Here is a 17,460-nt window from a genome sequence, read left to right as displayed (position 1 = left end):
AGATTCAATTTATTAACATATTTGTTCAAATGTCTTGCTTAGATTAAACACGTTTCAACAGTTTGTAGATAAAAATAAATATTCCAGAGAAACTATGAATATTTTTTGAACAATGTAACCCCATTTTTGCACATTTTTACCCTTTTTTCTGCAACTACACCAAAGTTGCCATATTTTAACCTATTTTTTTGCAATATTTTTGCTCCTTTTAATGCATTTTTTTGCTGCATTATTTCAATTTCTCCATAAATTTTCAGTGCCTCTTCTGTACATTTTTTCCACTTTCAAGACATTTTTCCTGACATATACATCATAATTTAACATACAACAGATCTGCAAAACAGAAAGAAGATGGTTAATTTAATACTATAACTTTATATATGTATTTATCTTTGTGAGTTTGAACCCTGCAAAGTAAATCAGATTTTCAGTAGAACTCATTGGTGACTAGAGATCCTGAGGGCCCCAATATTATTATTATTATATAATTATTATCCTGATATTAATTATTATAATTACTACATGAATTAGTATTATTAATACTAATTTTACTATAATTATTATCAATATTATAATAATTAATAAATTAACCTAAAAATCACAGCGCATGCCCCGCCCCTCGCCGCGCATGCGCAGAGCTCCGTGTGTCGCTGTCCTCGTCAGTCGGTGCTGAGGCGTTTCCGCGGTCAGCAGCATCGTCTCCTCCCGGTAAAACACGGACACCGGAGCCATGGAGGAAGAGCTGAAGTGCCCGGTGTGCGGCTCCCTGTTCAAGGAGCCCGTCCTGCTGCCCTGCTCCCACAACGTGTGCCTGCCGTGCGCCCGGAACATCACGGTGCAGACCCCGGAGGGCGACGCTCCGGTGCCGAGCCGAGCCTCGGGCAGCTCGGACTACGACTACCTGGACATGGACAAGATGAGCCTGTACAGCGAGACGGACAGCGGCTACGGCTCCTACACGCCCTGTCAGCTCAAGTCCCCCAACGGGGTGCGGGTTTTCCCCGCGCTGGTCCCGCACCCTCACCGCCACTGTTCGCTCACCTGCCCGCTGTGCCACCGCAGCGTGTCCCTGGACGAGCGGGGTCTGCGGGGCTTCCCCAGGAACCGGCTCCTGGAGGCCATCGTGTCTCGGTACCAGCAGAACCGAGCCGCCAGCATTAATACCACCACCACTACTTCCTCCTCTTCCTCCGGTGCCATTAAGTGCCAGCTGTGTGACCGGAACCCGGTGGACGCCACGGTGATGTGCGAGCAGTGCGACGTGTACTACTGCTCCTCCTGCCAGCAGCGGTGCCATCCGTCCCGGGGCCCCCTGGCCAAACACCGCCTGCTGCCCCCCCAGAGCCAGGCGGCGGCGGCGGCGGGGGCCGAAGGAGCCGGTGGTCCGGGCCCGCCGGCCACAGCTCGGAAACCGGCGACGTGTCTGGACCACGAGGCGGAGAACTTCAGCATGTACTGCTGCAGCTGCAGGGCCCCGGTGTGCATGAAGTGTCTGGAGGAGGGAAAGCACGCTAAGCACGAGGTGAAGACCCTCCCCATGATGTGGAAACAACACAAAGTGAGTACACACACACGCACACACACTCGGTCTGCAACTAACGATTATTTAATCGGTCAGTAAATTAATCGATTGAATCAGTATTTTTTTTTTTTTTTTTTTTTAAATAAACAGTTTATCTATAAAGCTACTTTAAAAACTGCTTAAGCTGATTAAACTGAAATAAAAGTGTCTCTCACGCACAAACAAGCCCCAGCAAGTCACACACACACAAACACTGGCGAGCAAATACACACAAACGCTTGTGGTGCACACACATACAGTCTTTGCACACACTCAAACACGCGTGGTGCACACACACCAACACTCTGCGCGCACACAAACATGGTCATGGTGGACACACACACACACAAACACTGCACACACAAACACTCGTGCATGCACACACAAACACTTGTGTTGCACTCACACAAACACTCGTGGTGGACACACACACACACACACACACACACAAACACTGCACACACACAAACACTCCTGTATGCACACACAAACAATTTTTAAATGTAAGAATAATGTCTATATTATCAACAGATGTTTGCAATAGAATTTTCCAAATTGTATCGTTTCTACATGGCATCGAATCGTTTCGAGTCGTTCAGTTTTTCAAATATATTATTTTTGAATGGAATTGTAACCGGTGTATTTAGATGTGTATCAAATCGTCTATTCCAAAAAGACGTACAAACCTAATGCAAAGCCGATGAAAGGGAAAAAAAGGGAAATGTGTGTATGTACCCTAAGAATGAATTTGGGAAAGTTGAAAAGTAATATTTTAGGCTATAATTAACATAAACGTCTAACTGGATTCACATCTGGACTAAAGCGCAGTCAATGTTTGATAGAAGCAGTTTAGTTTGGATCTGGGACCATTAGAAATCAGATAAAAGCTTTAACAGGATGGATGGATGGATGATGGATGGATGGATGGATGGATCATTGCTCTAGTAATCTCCATTGACTGTATGTAGGGCATTGAATAAACGCTGAGTCACCACCTGGAAAGGGCGGAGTGTGGTCTCGTGCACCTCTGGCCCACATGTGCACAGGAGGAGGTCAGCTCGACTCCTCCTTCATCCTAACGTACCACACAGAAAAATACAGCACTGAGACTACAGTAAAGTGTACAGATGGAAATATTTAGATTTTTTCTCAGATTCGACTATAGTAAGGCTTTAAAATTGAAATATTTAGGATTTTTTTTGCTGAGATAAGGCTATAGTAAAGCATAAAAATGGGAAAAAAATCAATTTCTGTTCTCAGATCAGGCATACAATTTTTTTGGAATTTATGCCTTAGGTTTTTGTACAAAAAAGCACATTTAGGACAGATTTTAAAGAGAGAAAAGCACAGAACTCATTTATCTCATATTCTGATTGTATATTATTTTTTGACTATGTGACATTATCGCGTTAAAACGCAGCATTTTTCCAGCTGAATGCATCAACCAGCCCCCCCTCCCCCTCCTTCCTCCTGCCTGTTTCATTAAAGGATGATTAAAGTGATTTATGATTTATTTAATATTTTAAAACAGCCCTTTCATCAGTTTTAAGGATCAGTGACGGGGGTCAACTCAAGTGCGTCCCCATTAGGTTACAATGTCACAATGTTAGAATTATAATGAATAAATTACACTTTGCATTATGTCTTATACTCTTCACTAAAATATACATCTGAACCTGTTCTATTCATTATGTTGGGGGTTGGGTGCATGTAAAGACTGGTTTTGTCCTCAGTTTGTCCAAAAATCATGCCAAAAAAAGCGCTATAGGAATTAATTGAGTTTTATCTCATAAATGAATTATAATTGTAGTTTTTAATGCTTCAGAAGTCATAACAGCACACCTAAATATCATCTATCTTCTGTTTAAGTGAGAAATAAAGGTGAAAATGTATAATATTTTCCTAAAACGCACATTTATTGTCTTTCTTCCTCAACTTTAATGTTAATTCCCGACAAACTAAATTGTCCTAAATATGTGTCAAAAACGCTTCTTACTCATCTATTAAGTTAAATATTGCAAATCTTGGCTGCGATTGAGCAGTTTTGTGCAGTTTGCAGGTTCTCCCTGACATTGTGTTGAGCTTGGATAGTTGACCTAATAAACACTGGAAAAGACTAAAATGGTATTACTGAAAAATAATAAAAAAATAATAATAATAATTAGAGACTGTAATAAATTAATCTCAACGTTTTTCCAATGTACATGGATTTTGGTATATGACTGAATCAATGAAAACAATACATTTGTGTGCCAGTCTTCTGCAAAGTGGGTGTTTGGGACTAATCTAGTATTTTTATTTTGTTTGTATGTGTGTGAAGCCTTCAGGCGGTGCATTCATCATTTATCACACACGCACACACACACGCTTTTTGTCTTAGCGTGTCCTGTGTGTCTCTGATTCACGGCCCCTCCACCTTTCCGCTGCGTCCCATTAACGGGCCATGAACCACCCGTCACAGCAGCCGTGGGAGGCGTTGATAAGTCACCAATGAATGAGAGATTAGTAATAATATGCTGTCTGTCAGTCATGTTGAGGAAGATGAACAGCAGAGTGACTTTTATTTTGGCGGATAGCCCCGCCCTCGTCATCTTCATCCTTAATTAATGCTGAGCTCAGGAAAAGCTTTATTCTTCAACGAGTCCCGTGAATGTCGATGTGATCGATCCATGCACTGATTTAATAAGTGTCCCACTTCCTGTATTGGATCTGACTTCAAAATAAGAGCCTGGTGTCTGGACTGTGTCTCATCTTTGGTGTCATTGATTAGTTTGTTGTTTTTCTGTGTTTTCATCCTTTGTCCCAAGTACCAAAATAAAAGCATCTCTTCTTCTTGTCTTCCATTAGTTTTTAAAAGTATTTTGTAAATAGGGCTCTCGTTTTGAAGTGAACAGGAAGTTTAGTCGGTAGCATCTGAGATGTTGGCATAAAATGTGTCTACGTGAGTTTTATCAGTCAAGTGAGCTCATGTTGATATTCTACTTCTTTTTTTGACTTTATAGTTTTGTCAGTTTGTAATCATTCTGTGTGTTTTCGGAGTCTATTTGTGTTTTTGTTATTTATTTAATTTTGTGTATTTTTCTCTCATTTTCTTCATTTTTAGTTTGTTGTTGTTTTTCTGTGTTTTCCTGTCATTATGTGTAATTTTGTAAACAGTTTTGTGTCTCTGGAGTAGGCCTGAGCAACATATTGCAAATTTTTATTTTTGCAATATAGAAAATTACAATATCGCCTATATCGATGTATTTTCATTTCATAGCTTATTTTGTGTAAAAAAAAAATATTAATCTTCGGAGTCGCTGCTTTCGTTACTTCTCAGAACAGCATTAAAAGTTCAGTTAGATGATCACTTAGTGTCGATTTGTGTGTTTTGAGAGTTATTTTGTGTATTATGTTGGGCTTTATATTCCTTTCAACTTCTAAATACAGTTTTTGGGGATTTGTTCTGTGGGCCACCAGTTGCCTATGTCTGGTTTATACTCATTGAGTGTGTAGTACATAGTGTGTGACATTTCCAACACAGTTATTGACTCATTGAATAAAACACATGTGGATGAGAACCAATCAGATAAAGGTTTCGCCCCAAACATTGTTACATGTTACAATGAAACATGAATGAATGGAGTGTGTGAGGCTTCTTTTCTACCTTTGGTGGAGTTGTTTGGTGTGTAGTCCATAACACACACACACACACGGTCAGTTTTAATAAGTCCTCCACTTCCTCCTAAAGGTTAAAGATTATAGGATTCCCCATCAATCGATGCGTCACGTGCACATTTCATCAGGCTGTAATTTATGCTCCTTAACATGCTTCATTCTTTAAATTCCATTCCAACCAGGACGTCTGCTATGACTCAGCAAAGGCTCCAACTATCACCTTTTTTCTGCGTTCACAAGAATAGTTTCTTTTTTACGTTTTATTTTCCTGTAAAATGTAAATCATGCTTTGAATCATTGTCTTCATCAACGGCCTCAATGCAAATCAAACATTACAGTGCATCAGGGAGGAGCCCCCCCAGGGGTGATCGCTGGGTCCAACACACACACACACACACGCACACGCACGCACACACACACACACACGCATTCTGAAGGCGTAAATATGCATAAGTGAAGCGGACGAGCCTTTACAGAGGGAATGAAGAGGAAGACACACTGATCCAGTTTCCTCTGATCAGTCAGGCAGAAAATACACACACACACACACACACACACACACACACACACACACGCCTTTATGTGTGACCCTGTAGCTCTGCAGTTAAATATTAATAATACAGCGATGCAGTAGCAGCTAGTGCTGCAGGTTTTTGGTTTTAATATGTTTGGTGTGAGCGTCTGAGCCTTTTTTGTGTCAGTATACCCCTAGATTTAAAATGTGGGAAAGCTTGATATGGAACATTAATAATAGTTAACTATATATGTGTAAAACTGTAACATGTAGGGATGTAACGATTAATCATAAGGCAGTTAAAAATCGATTCATAGGTACCACGGTTCACATTGATGCGCTGAAAATTGAATCGTGGCGGGTGGAATCTGCTACTACTTTCTTTCTGGCCGCCATTTACTGTTAAACATTCTCATAAATGATTCTTTACATCTTTAGCACCGAAAGAATATCTGTAATATTACGTGAATATCTGTAAAAGTCACGTTTTCCTATTAGCTCTGTCTGCTAGCATAGCATCTCTTCTTCACTGGTGGAATATCTGCATGCCAACCGACCACTGGGTTACCAGCGCCCTCTGCTGGTCCAAACAAATATTTGACGTCAACGCAGTAAAATGACTGTTTTTTTTGTTTTTTTTTAAGTCCAATTGTTAAGGCACAAAATACATTTTCAGTTGCACTTTTAAAAAGAAAAAGAACTATTATGTAGTTTTGAATTGAACTAGAATTTAAATTAATAGGCTTCTTCTTCATTTGTATTATTCCTTTATTTATTTCATTCAAGATTTATTTTTAGTTCAATTGCATTGTTTTGAATAGTTTATCAAGGGATTCTTTTGACAATGAAAAATAAAATAGTACAGTATTTTCCCCCCAAAAAAAGGAATATTTTTCAGTCATCATTTGTCTACAGTCCCATTTTGTAAAATAAATCGTGAGAAAATCGTATCGTGAACCCAGTATCGTGAATCGAATCGTATCGGGAGTTGAGTGAATCGTTACATCCCTAGTAACATGGTTTGATTTGGTTAGCGTTAAATTATAATTGACAATTTTTATAGAATTTTCATGACATTTACATTTATAAAGTCAGTTATCTAAACTCAATTACAATTTAATTACGATTACGAGATTTATAACTGAGTCATAATTGTAATCAATTAGGCAATTATAATTATAATTGAGCCCAAACCTGGCTGCTAGCGCTGCTAGCGCTGCCTCTGCACCATCATCTCAGTCTGTTATTGGGACACATCCCACTTGTATTTCAGTGTTAACGATGGAGGAAATGTAATTAGCGTTAGTGTTGGTGTATTTCCTCTGCAGGGGAAACTAGACTAGATTTACTCTGAACGACAGTTTAATGATGTCACCTTCTTCACATTTTGCCGACTCATTGCTCCGAGGATCATTGGATCACACAGTCATGATTCAGCACGGCACGACGGCAAAGTTTATTTTTATTGTAGAAAGAGAAACACACAACTGTTCTTTAGAGCTGGGCAATATATCGAGATTCAAGATACATCGAGTTTTCTATTTTGGCGATAAAGAAAATGAAAATATCACCTATATATCAAGATTTTTTTTTATTACTTGTTTTTATTTGTACACATCACATCATACAAGTATTTATTCTTTACACTTTTTCCATATTTCTGAGACACATATTTTGTGATTAATTTTGTATTAAGATACTTGTTTTAAGAGTTGTTGCTTTCGTTACTTCTCAGAACAGCATGAAAAGCTCAGTTAGATGGATTTAAAAAGCCTTTCTATAGAACTCACTCACACGTGCTGTCCCTTAGAAGAGAAAAAGACTCAAGTGGCAAATATTGATCAGCTGTTGGTTAATAAATGTGTCTGTGTGGCATTTTGCATCAGCAAATATAACCCAGAATTGTCTTTCTGATCAGACTTTATTGAGTTAAAAATATCAACATTTACGTACGTATGTCGTATATATACATTTTTAGAAGGTTTGGCCCATATCGCCCAGCGCTACTGTTCTTTTTAATTTAAAGACCTGAATGTATTTTGTTTGACCATTAACTGTATTTTTTTCATCTTCTGCATGAGAGGTCGTTGGATATGTTGTGGAAAAATTGTCAGATTTCACTTTGATGGTCAAAAAAATATTAAAGGTTGAAAAGATTGGGTACGTGAGAAATATCAGGATGTATACTATATGTGGACATTTTTTAAGTATGCACGGTGTGCACACTAGTCAACTATACTCATCCGTCCCATGATGCATTGTGAGCGGAATGTAAAATGGTCCCGGGACCAACTTCAAGCTAATAATCAAACATCCCCTTTTCAAAATAAAAGCATCTCTTCTTGTCTTTCATTAGTTTTTTTTTTTTTTCGTTTTTTTAGATCTCTAGTAAAAAGGGCTCTTATTTTGAAGTTAACAGGAAGTTTAGTCAGTAGCACAATGGATGGTCTCTGAAAATGAGTGAAATGTGTGAATGAAATGTGTTGGAAGTGTATTCAGTGGGAACGCTCATCATCCTAATCATACTGTAGTATATAGTAGACAGTATATACTCATTGAGTGTGTAGTATGTTAGTGTGTGATGTTGGGAGCGCTGCAGGGACAGAAGTCTCCCATGGGCATTATTTCAAAATAATGTGTCTTATAGAAAGACTTCTATGTAATGTATGTAATAAGGATGTGAGTACTTTAATAGAATATTGGTTTTAATATTAAGGGACAGCACTTGTGAGTGAGTTCTGGGTTATGACGCACCAGTGATCATCTAACTGAGCTTTTTATGTTGTACTGAGAAGTAGTGATAACACTTGTTCCTAAAACAAGTATTTTAATACAAAATAACAGCTATAAAACAAAAATATATCAAAATGGGCAATATTGTAATTTTCTATATCATCAATTTAGAAAAGTTGATATTAGTGCTGCAGATTAATTGCATATTTCAAGAGAGTTGTTCACTTTGGTGTAAAAGCATGAAGTTTGGCACAGAAACGGTCAAAGGGCCACTGTTTTGGAAAAAAGTGTTGGCCACTAAAAAATTCAATATGACCACCATTGCTATTCAATAGTTATTATATAACCAAACAATGCTCGGATTGGGCCAAAAGAGGTGTCAGCAGAAAGGTGTGGTCCGCCTCAGTCTGAATATGTGAATCCCCCCCGGGTAGAGTTAGAACTGCACCCGCTAGAGGCGAATCACGGTGCAAAAAATTGCTTATTTTGTGGCACCAGCGGATGCGTTTTATTCCCCAGAGTCCAAATACTGTATGTGGTTTGTTTTTGGCTTGAGGCCGAATTGGCCGTGGAAGGTTGGTGTTTTCCTTCACCAGGGGTAACCTCGGTCAGTGATCCTGTGTATCTTTTTAAATACAGGTGATTGCATGCCCTGTTGCTAGGCAACCACTTCAGTGCATTTCACATGTGCCTCAACCAAAGCGTGAATGAACAGTTTTTTCTAAACCGTTAGCTGAGGAGGAACTCCAGTCGTTTGATTCTGGAGAGTGACGTTAATCCATAGATTAGCCTCATGTTTTCTGATATCTGTCGTCTTTCCCTCTGTGTGACGTTAATAAATCTGCTCCATTCTCCTCCCAAAGCCTCTGAAATCCTTCTTAGGTGTCGGATCATTTTACAGGACATGGTTTGATATTCACAGGGAACATTCTGTCTCGCTGCTTCTTCTCTTTTCGCCCACACGATTAAACATTTTCAGGATGATGATGAAGTTGCTTCCAGTTTATTGGATCGTAGGATAAAGTTAGTTCAACTCTGAAGAGCAGCAGGAATGTCAGATTTATTGATCTGTGCCTCTCGTTTACTTGATTGTTTTTAGATTATGTATCGTAAAACTGTGCAATTAACCAAAATTCAAATTGAATTAAATTTTACCTTTATTTTATTTCAGATATCTACAAAGAATAAAGCTTGGCACACAAGAAAGACTGATTATTAATATTTAGTTTAGTTTAAATGGGGGTCGCCTGAAATTTATGGAAATATTAAAAGAGATTTTTAAACAACGCACAATCTTAAAAGTAAGTATAAATCTAGTTCAACTAATTTGCATCAAAAACTTATTCTAGGAAAAAAATGTTGTCGGGGTCACCAGAAATTATATACATCAAAATGGGGTCACGATCCAAAAAAGGTTGAGAACCACTGCATTAAATACTATTTATTTCACTTAATTACCAAATATGATTGTTTAAAATATGTTATCACTCGCTGGTTTTATTATTATGATCTATAGATGTTTTTAAATAGTTTTCTAAGCAAATTGTTGTAGTCTGACAAACGGGGATTATTTGACATTGTTTTGTACAAAAAGTAAATAACATTTTGGTTGACAAATAATCGCTTGAATAATTGTGATTTCAGTTATGACTAAAATAATCGTGATTATTTTTTTTTAAATAATCAATCTTCCCAAGATTATCGTGAAAAAGTTAAAAGTTGAGATATATCAACGTATTGTTTGATTAATAAATACATAATTAGATGAAATGATGAGAGTTGAAACTCTGGTGAAGCTTATAAATATAAAATGATTAACCTTATTTATTCATCATGTTTGGTATGATTTCAGCAAGTTTAAAAGCCAGTAAAGTCAGCTAAACATGGAAAGTTGATGAAACTAAAAAGAAGTGGAAAAGTGTGAAGTGACGCAGGAATAAATAAATGGAATTGGAGAAATTTTGAAACGGAATCAAAGCCTCGACAACACTTTTTTATTTTTTCAAATGTCAGTAATTCTCGTTAAATTTCAAATCTTCATATATTGTCCAGCCCAAGGTTACGTTCAAAATTCACCTTTAAATTAATCCAGCATAAGAAAATATTTAGGTGATATTTTTTTTTGTTATTGACCAATACGTGATTGGAATTAATGTTTATAAAAACGGTCAGACCATTACACAACTCTAATTTTAAAGGGATAGTTCGCCTATTTAAGACATGACGTTGTATGCGATCCTCACCAGCACTATAGTGCATACACATTGTTTCACTCAGTGGTCACCTCCCTGGTCCGAGTTCTGGCCATTTGAAGTTGGTCAAGAAAGTAGTCCCGGTTAGTTTCCGGGGCCACAAAACTGTGCGTTTTTAATAGAAAAAAAGATATGCGTTTGAAAGCTTGATTCATTTACATCACAAAACCGCCCATAAAAAAAATTCATACCTCCAGTTTTAATCGGCACTATTTTCTCTTCCGTTTCCATCAATCCGCGCTGCCGTCAACGTCATCGGTGCGCCTAATCCCATCAGCTGTTGATAGCGCGACTCGCGGACAACATGTCTGACTCCGCCGACGGCAACCAGCCAAAGCTGTCTCAGCCATACACAATGTGTATGCACTATAGTGCTGGTGAGGATTGCATACAACGTCATGTCTTAAATAGGCGAACTATCCCTTTAACATTTGATTCATGTTTTGGTGTAAAAAAAAAACAAAAACAGCATCTACGCTGCAAAGCACATGTAGGTTAATGCACCGTCCTCTTCTCTGACCATAACACACACACACAAACACCCACACACACACACACACACACACCCTCCAGGAGTAGTGTGTGTGTGTCGCTGTAGTAAACCCATTGTGTGTGAGTGTGTGTGATCTATTTTTGGAAAGCGGAGAAGTGTGTGCTGATGCCAGACTTCTGAGTGCATGAACGTCCCACCACGGTGAAACAATATACAGCGTTGCCATGGTTACAAGGACTGCTTTCAGATCAATAAACGCTCAATCGCAGAGTACAACGTGTTTAAGTTTCTCTTATTTGCACATATATGGCCTTATAAAATCCATTATTTTTTTTCTCCAAATTATATATATATATATATATATATATATATATATATATATATATATATATATAAATTGATTGTCTCAGAAAATATTTGTTTTTGACTCCTGTGAGGAAATAAAATAAATAGTAATATAAAAAGAAAACCACCTAATGAGCGCTCCCCAAAAGCATCTTCTCATTAAATAAACTTTCTTTGCCTCACGGTGACGGCGTTTCATCCACATTCTGTTCATTTCCACATTCAACAGTGGATTCCGTTTTCATTTGTCACACCCGTGATTCCGTTAACGTGGAAATTATAGAGCCCGAGCTCGAGCTGGGCAATATATTGTGATTCAAGATTGATCAACTTTTCTATTTTGGCGATATAGAAAATGACAGTGAACAGCAGTTTCTAAATAAAATACCAGGATCTTGATTTATTTTTTAGCCCAGATACATCTCTATTTAAAGCCAACCATCTATCCATTGTAGAGATAATTTTGCGTTTTGAGTTAAAAAATCAAGATTTATGTTGTATATCGCCATTTTGAGAAAAAATATTGTGATATGAGTTATGGTCCATATCGCCCAGCCCTAGCCCTACATGTTTAATGCTGATCCTCTGAGTAGATATTAATATATGGTGATGCCCTGATCAATTATTGATCTTTACTGCTCTGCTGCACATTTGTTGCCTCGTTCCCAGAAGAAACGCTCCATGAAAAAATGTCAGGGTATTAAAACAATGCATGCTGGGAGCTGCTGATTCTCTCCACGGTTTGTCAAAGGAATGAGGAGAGGAATGAGCTGCCCGAGGGTGGGGGTGGTGGTGGTGGTGGGGGGGGGGCTTCATTGTGGAGTGGAAGATAAAAAAAGTGAACCTGAACATGCTGTCTCTGGTTTCTGTCACATTCTGCAACAAGACAAAGTTCATTAATGAACATTTTTTTTTTAAAAAAGAAAGGATTTTAAACTTCCTGAAATCATACCAAACATGCTAAATAGAGTCGACTACTGTGATTAGTTTTACATTTAAATGCTTTTTGCTGATTTCATGTAAGAGTAAGAGCTTTACAGAGCTTTACAATCTCCGTTGTAGACACCGTTGTTTAAATGTATGATTTGATCCCACAACATTCTTTGTGAAACTTTTAATTTCCACCAACTGAGAATCACCCTCTTGTTTTGCACAAAATCCTGTATAACTGTGTAATTGTATTTGGCAATTAAAAATCGCCAAATACATTGTTATCATAGGAGTTCTTATTATTTTTCTTCCGCAACTCCTTTGTCATGGAACTTGTTGTGTCAAAAAACAAAATGTTCCATGTCTCTATGAATATTTATCATACAAGATTGATGCTTACATTTATGAAAAGTTTGTCTCAAGTGGAGTATTTTATTTAATTGTACTGAAGCTGTACGACCTACCAGTAAAAAGATCTGTTGGGGTCAAAGTTCATCTTTCACTATAACTTGGCCACGTGCTCAGACTGGTACCATTGAACAACATTTCCTTTCAATGTGTGACCATGATCTTTGCTCAAGGTCATATTTAAGGTCAAGGTCAGTCTTCTGTTTTTCCTGCATTATTACTTTCAATTTAATTAGTAAAAAGAACAAACTCATCAACAAATCCAGATACAGGTTGTTATTTTTGCCATTTTTTTTTCAAATTGCCAAATACGTATTCGCCTTGTGAATGCAGGTCATGCCTTGTTAAAAATGCTTCTGCTTTGATGTGTCACCAGGTAAACCGATCACCAGTTCAGCTAGTACACCATCAGCTAAACTTCTATTTGTGCCTTTTCAGATTCAAATTAACAGCTTGTTTATTACAACACATTAAAAACACACTTCACATGAAGCTCTGCATTCATTGCCAGTCACAGGATAACATGATTGCGAGACAAACCGTAACACGTGGCACTTCTTGACATTCAGCCACCGTTTTTAAAGGCTTGATATTGTCCTGAAACATGCACGCGACGCATTTCTTTGTCACATTGGAGCAAGATTTTAAATAAAGAGAAAGAAAAACACGGTAAGATAGCTTTTTCCGTGTCGTTTCAAAACATAAATTCAGTTTTCTGCGGTCAGGGAAAATCTGAAGCTTGTTGCAATTGTCTACGAGGAGTCTTTCTGTTAATTTGAGGCTCTGAACTCTGAAATATCATGAAGTATTTCACTTAATATTGTATCATTCCAGAGCTCAAAGACATAAATAGTGTTAGATTCACAATGTGTGTGTTGGTTCAGGGGCTTTGAACAGGATTGGGATGCCCAGGACGCACTGGATGACAGAAGGAAGAGGAGCAAAAAGGGGACGGGAGATTGTTTTTGACCTTTGGCAGATGTGAAACGATAATACTGCAAAAACATCTGGCTGGAAGGACCCAGAGAGCGATACAGTGATTGTTCTGCTAAAGCACAGATGTGCACATCACTAAAGCCTCAAGTTGTTGTTTTTGTTTTATTTTAAAGCTATTGTTTGGTAACGCACCGAACATCAGTTTCAGAGCAGTTTTCATACATTATTTTACAGATTTTAAGAACAATTGTTAATAGAGATTAAGAAATAATTCCAGCAAGTCAATTTATACAAACATCTTTTTTAAGGAAATTTACTTTGATCTCCTGACATGGCGTGGCCAACAACACAAAATGATTCCAAAAACACACAATAAGACACAAAAATACACAAAATGACTCTAGTTGTACAAAACAATTCAACATATTGGCCACAAAAATACATAGAATGACTCCAAAAACTCACTAAAGAAGAACAAAAATATGCTAAATGCTCCACAAATACGCATAAAGACACAAAACAACCACAAAAACATACAAAAGATCAACAAAAACACCCATAATGACAGAAAAACACACAAATCGACAACAAAAAATACACAGACGTTAAACTCTAAAATGATTCCAAATATGTGTCATGTCTGTGTGTTTCTCTTCCAAACACATTAACCACCTGTTTAATGGGAAAATATGGTACTAGTGAATGAACATGTAGTTGAGGGTGTGTAGTGAATAATTCTGTAATTTTTACTGTCTCCTGTGGGCAAATTGGATGTTCTGAAGGGCCAGATTTGGCCCCTGGGCCTTGAGTTCGACACAAGTGCTCTCGAGGTTTATTATTAATTCCTGCTCGTCTTAAATAAACGGTTGGTGCTGTTTTATCTCCTTCACGTAACAGAATTGTTTTTAATCTGCCGTCTCTGGGGGATTTTCCTCCTGGGAATCACTATAATATGTGGTGATTCACCAAAAATTCAGGCTACCAAAATCTTGGGCCTAAAATCACCCCAAAGTGCATTTTTGGTGTCTTTTATTTCCCGTCATTTCGCTCCTGATGTGGGACCAAGACTGTTCATGTTCTTATCATTTCTCTCATCATTTTGTGTTTTTTGTTGTTGTTTGTCTGTTCTTTTTATTATTCAGTATAAAACGTAACCTTTTTTGTGTGTTTCTGTTCATATTATCTGAATTGTTATATTGTTTTTGGTGTCGTTTGGCTGTTTTTAATTTTTTTGTGTATTTTGTGGTGATCTTGTGTATTTTTCTCTCATTTAGTGTGTCTTTGTTTTTGTTTTTGTGTGTTATTGGTATTATTAAAATTATTCTATCACAGTGTGTGTGTTTTTGGTGTCATTTTGTGTGTTTTGTTGTTGTTTCTCTGTTCTTTTAATTACTCAGTAAATATTATATATATATATTTAGTGTGTTTTTGTTGTCATTTTGTGAGTTGCTGGTAATATTTTGTGTAACTATCATTTTGAACTAAAAATAAACATTATAAAACCCCATATTTTCCACTCACTCCCTCTCAAATACCCCCTGTAGTGCCATTGCGTACCCTTAGGGGTACACGTACCCACATTAGAGAAACACTGGTCTAGCCATTGCTTCACCTGTCAGCCAGAATGTGATCACAATTACAGTAACGATGCAGTTTAAAGCGTGAATGTGTTCTCTGTAATGACGATGATGAAGTGATGAAGCTACTCGTGCATTAGCTGTGAATGGCTGTCATCCAACGCACGGACTGTGACGCACGGAGCGGAGGCGGCTGGATCAGGATCAGGATCTCACACTCAGAGAACAGTCGTCCTCCGCTCCTGCTCGCCTCCTCATCCGCTCCCACCACAAGCTTCTTTACACCTACAAAGGATTTCAGCTCGTTTCCTCTCAAAGCTCTGCACAGGAGACCATGCACCTTCAAACAATGTCTTTATTATTCATGAAGGCGCTACAAACCCAGAGTTTAATTTGATATAATATACAGTACGAGGGAGAGACTGAACAGCTTAACAAGGGAAACACTACAGAAAAGTATTATTTTTAATGTAAAGAAGAAATATTGCTGTTAGAGGTGAGCAGCAGTTTCAAAATAAAATACCAGGATCTTTTTTTATTTATTTTTTTTAGCCCAGATAAATCTCTATTTAAAGCCAACCATCCATCCATTGTAGACATTACTGAAGAATTTGATCTTTGCTCAAGGTCATATTTAAGGTCAAGGTAAGTCTTGTGTTTTTCCTGAATTATTACTTTAAATTTAATTAGTAAAAGAACAAACATGTCAACAAATCCAGATACAGGTTGTTATTTTTGCCAAATTTTTTCAATTGCCAAATACTTATTTGCCCTGTGAATACAGGTCTTGCCTAATTTTGATTTGGTTTAAAAATGGAATAACCAAAGAACGAAGGGTACACGGTTTCTTGTGGTATGTTTTAAAAATATAAAAGCACACATTTGTATGAAAAATGAGTTTTATTGACGATCACTAAGTGTAGACAAAGATATGAAGATGTTTTTTTTTTCTTTTTTTTTCTCCTCTGTAAATGTCATCCAATGACTAAATGCTCCTGTAATAATAATATAATGAGTTATTGAGCAGGAGTAAAATACATGATGATGTGGTTTGGAGGAGTTAAAAAGGTCAACTACAGCAAGAGAACAAAAGCAGAAAAAGGTGACGTTGGCTTTTTTTTATTTTTTACTTTTTCCCTTTTGTTTTATTTCTCCACTCAGTCGAACGTGAGAGTCCATTTCCTTCTGGGCAAACCTGTCATATTTCAGCTCTGTTACAGTTGTAGATATAGTTTCACGATGCCCACGGTACCCCACGGTGCCAAATTGTACCGTTCCTACTATACCAGAAATTATACACGACGGTACTACCGTGGATTACGATACTACCGGTGCCAGTTTCCTCTACTTTCCTCCTGGCTTCTCACTGCACAGTCTAAACTCACTGCATGCTATTCATTAGAAAACGTATCAACATGGCAACCAAACTCCACAGCTGCTGAATGATTGGCTGTTTGCCTGTTACTGGTGACGTACGTAGATATGATAGGCTGTTTCCGCATGCTGGGTCCGCTTGTCTGTTAGCTGATTGGTTGTTTGTGTGTTTCTGCCGGCATGAAGGAACTGAAGACAGCTCCGCTTCGACAGAATCTTGTGTTACGGCAAAATTTGCGGTTGACCTCTTTTGGAGACATGATTTATTGCTCTGGTTGAGTGATGGAGTCCAGGCGAAGCATTGGTGATTTTATAAAAAAGGTTTATTAGACGTGACATAGTCACGTCTATTGGGAAAAACACACAACAAACCTTTTATTATTGGCTACAACACAGAAGACCACACGTGAGAACTGTTTTCACCTTTGTTTTGATTGTAGTTTTGAAGCAGCAGCTCGACTATAACACACGGTTTTGCTTTGGAACCGTGGAGCAGAACTAATCTAAATAAACTAAAACACCAGTGATGTCACCCATAAAATGCATACAAATATAGTTTTCTCAGGAAATCAGTTCCTGTTTATTGTATTTTATCATCTATGGTTTATTATGTTGGAGAAAAAGCATTATTGTCAAATAGTGAAAAAAAAGAGTGAATTTGTTATTCTTAGTTTAGTTGA

At 37.7% G+C, this 17,460-nt stretch overlaps 1 protein-coding gene across 4 annotated transcripts in view; it reads left to right on the top strand.

Moving 5' to 3' along the window:
• The first annotated feature begins 646 nt into the window (after window positions 1-646).
• Window positions 647-17,460, top strand: part of trim67 (tripartite motif containing 67) — a 39,995-nt gene continuing 23,181 nt past the window's right edge. For 3 of the 4 annotated variants that reach the window (XM_028439496.1, XM_028439495.1, XM_028439493.1), the window contains exon 1: window positions 731-1,558. In XM_028439496.1, the coding sequence (XP_028295297.1) occupies window positions 731-1,558 (828 nt within the window). Of the gene's footprint in view, window positions 1,559-17,460 lie in introns of all 4 variants that reach the window. The other variant, XM_028439492.1, reaches the window with a different exon arrangement.

The sequence above is a fragment of the Gouania willdenowi genome, chromosome 24 (genome assembly GCF_900634775.1).
Source record: "Gouania willdenowi chromosome 24, fGouWil2.1, whole genome shotgun sequence".
Taxonomy (NCBI): domain Eukaryota; kingdom Metazoa; phylum Chordata; class Actinopteri; order Blenniiformes; family Gobiesocidae; genus Gouania; species Gouania willdenowi.
Note: the sequence above shows the minus strand (reverse complement) of the source record. Positions and strands in the feature narration are given on the sequence as shown.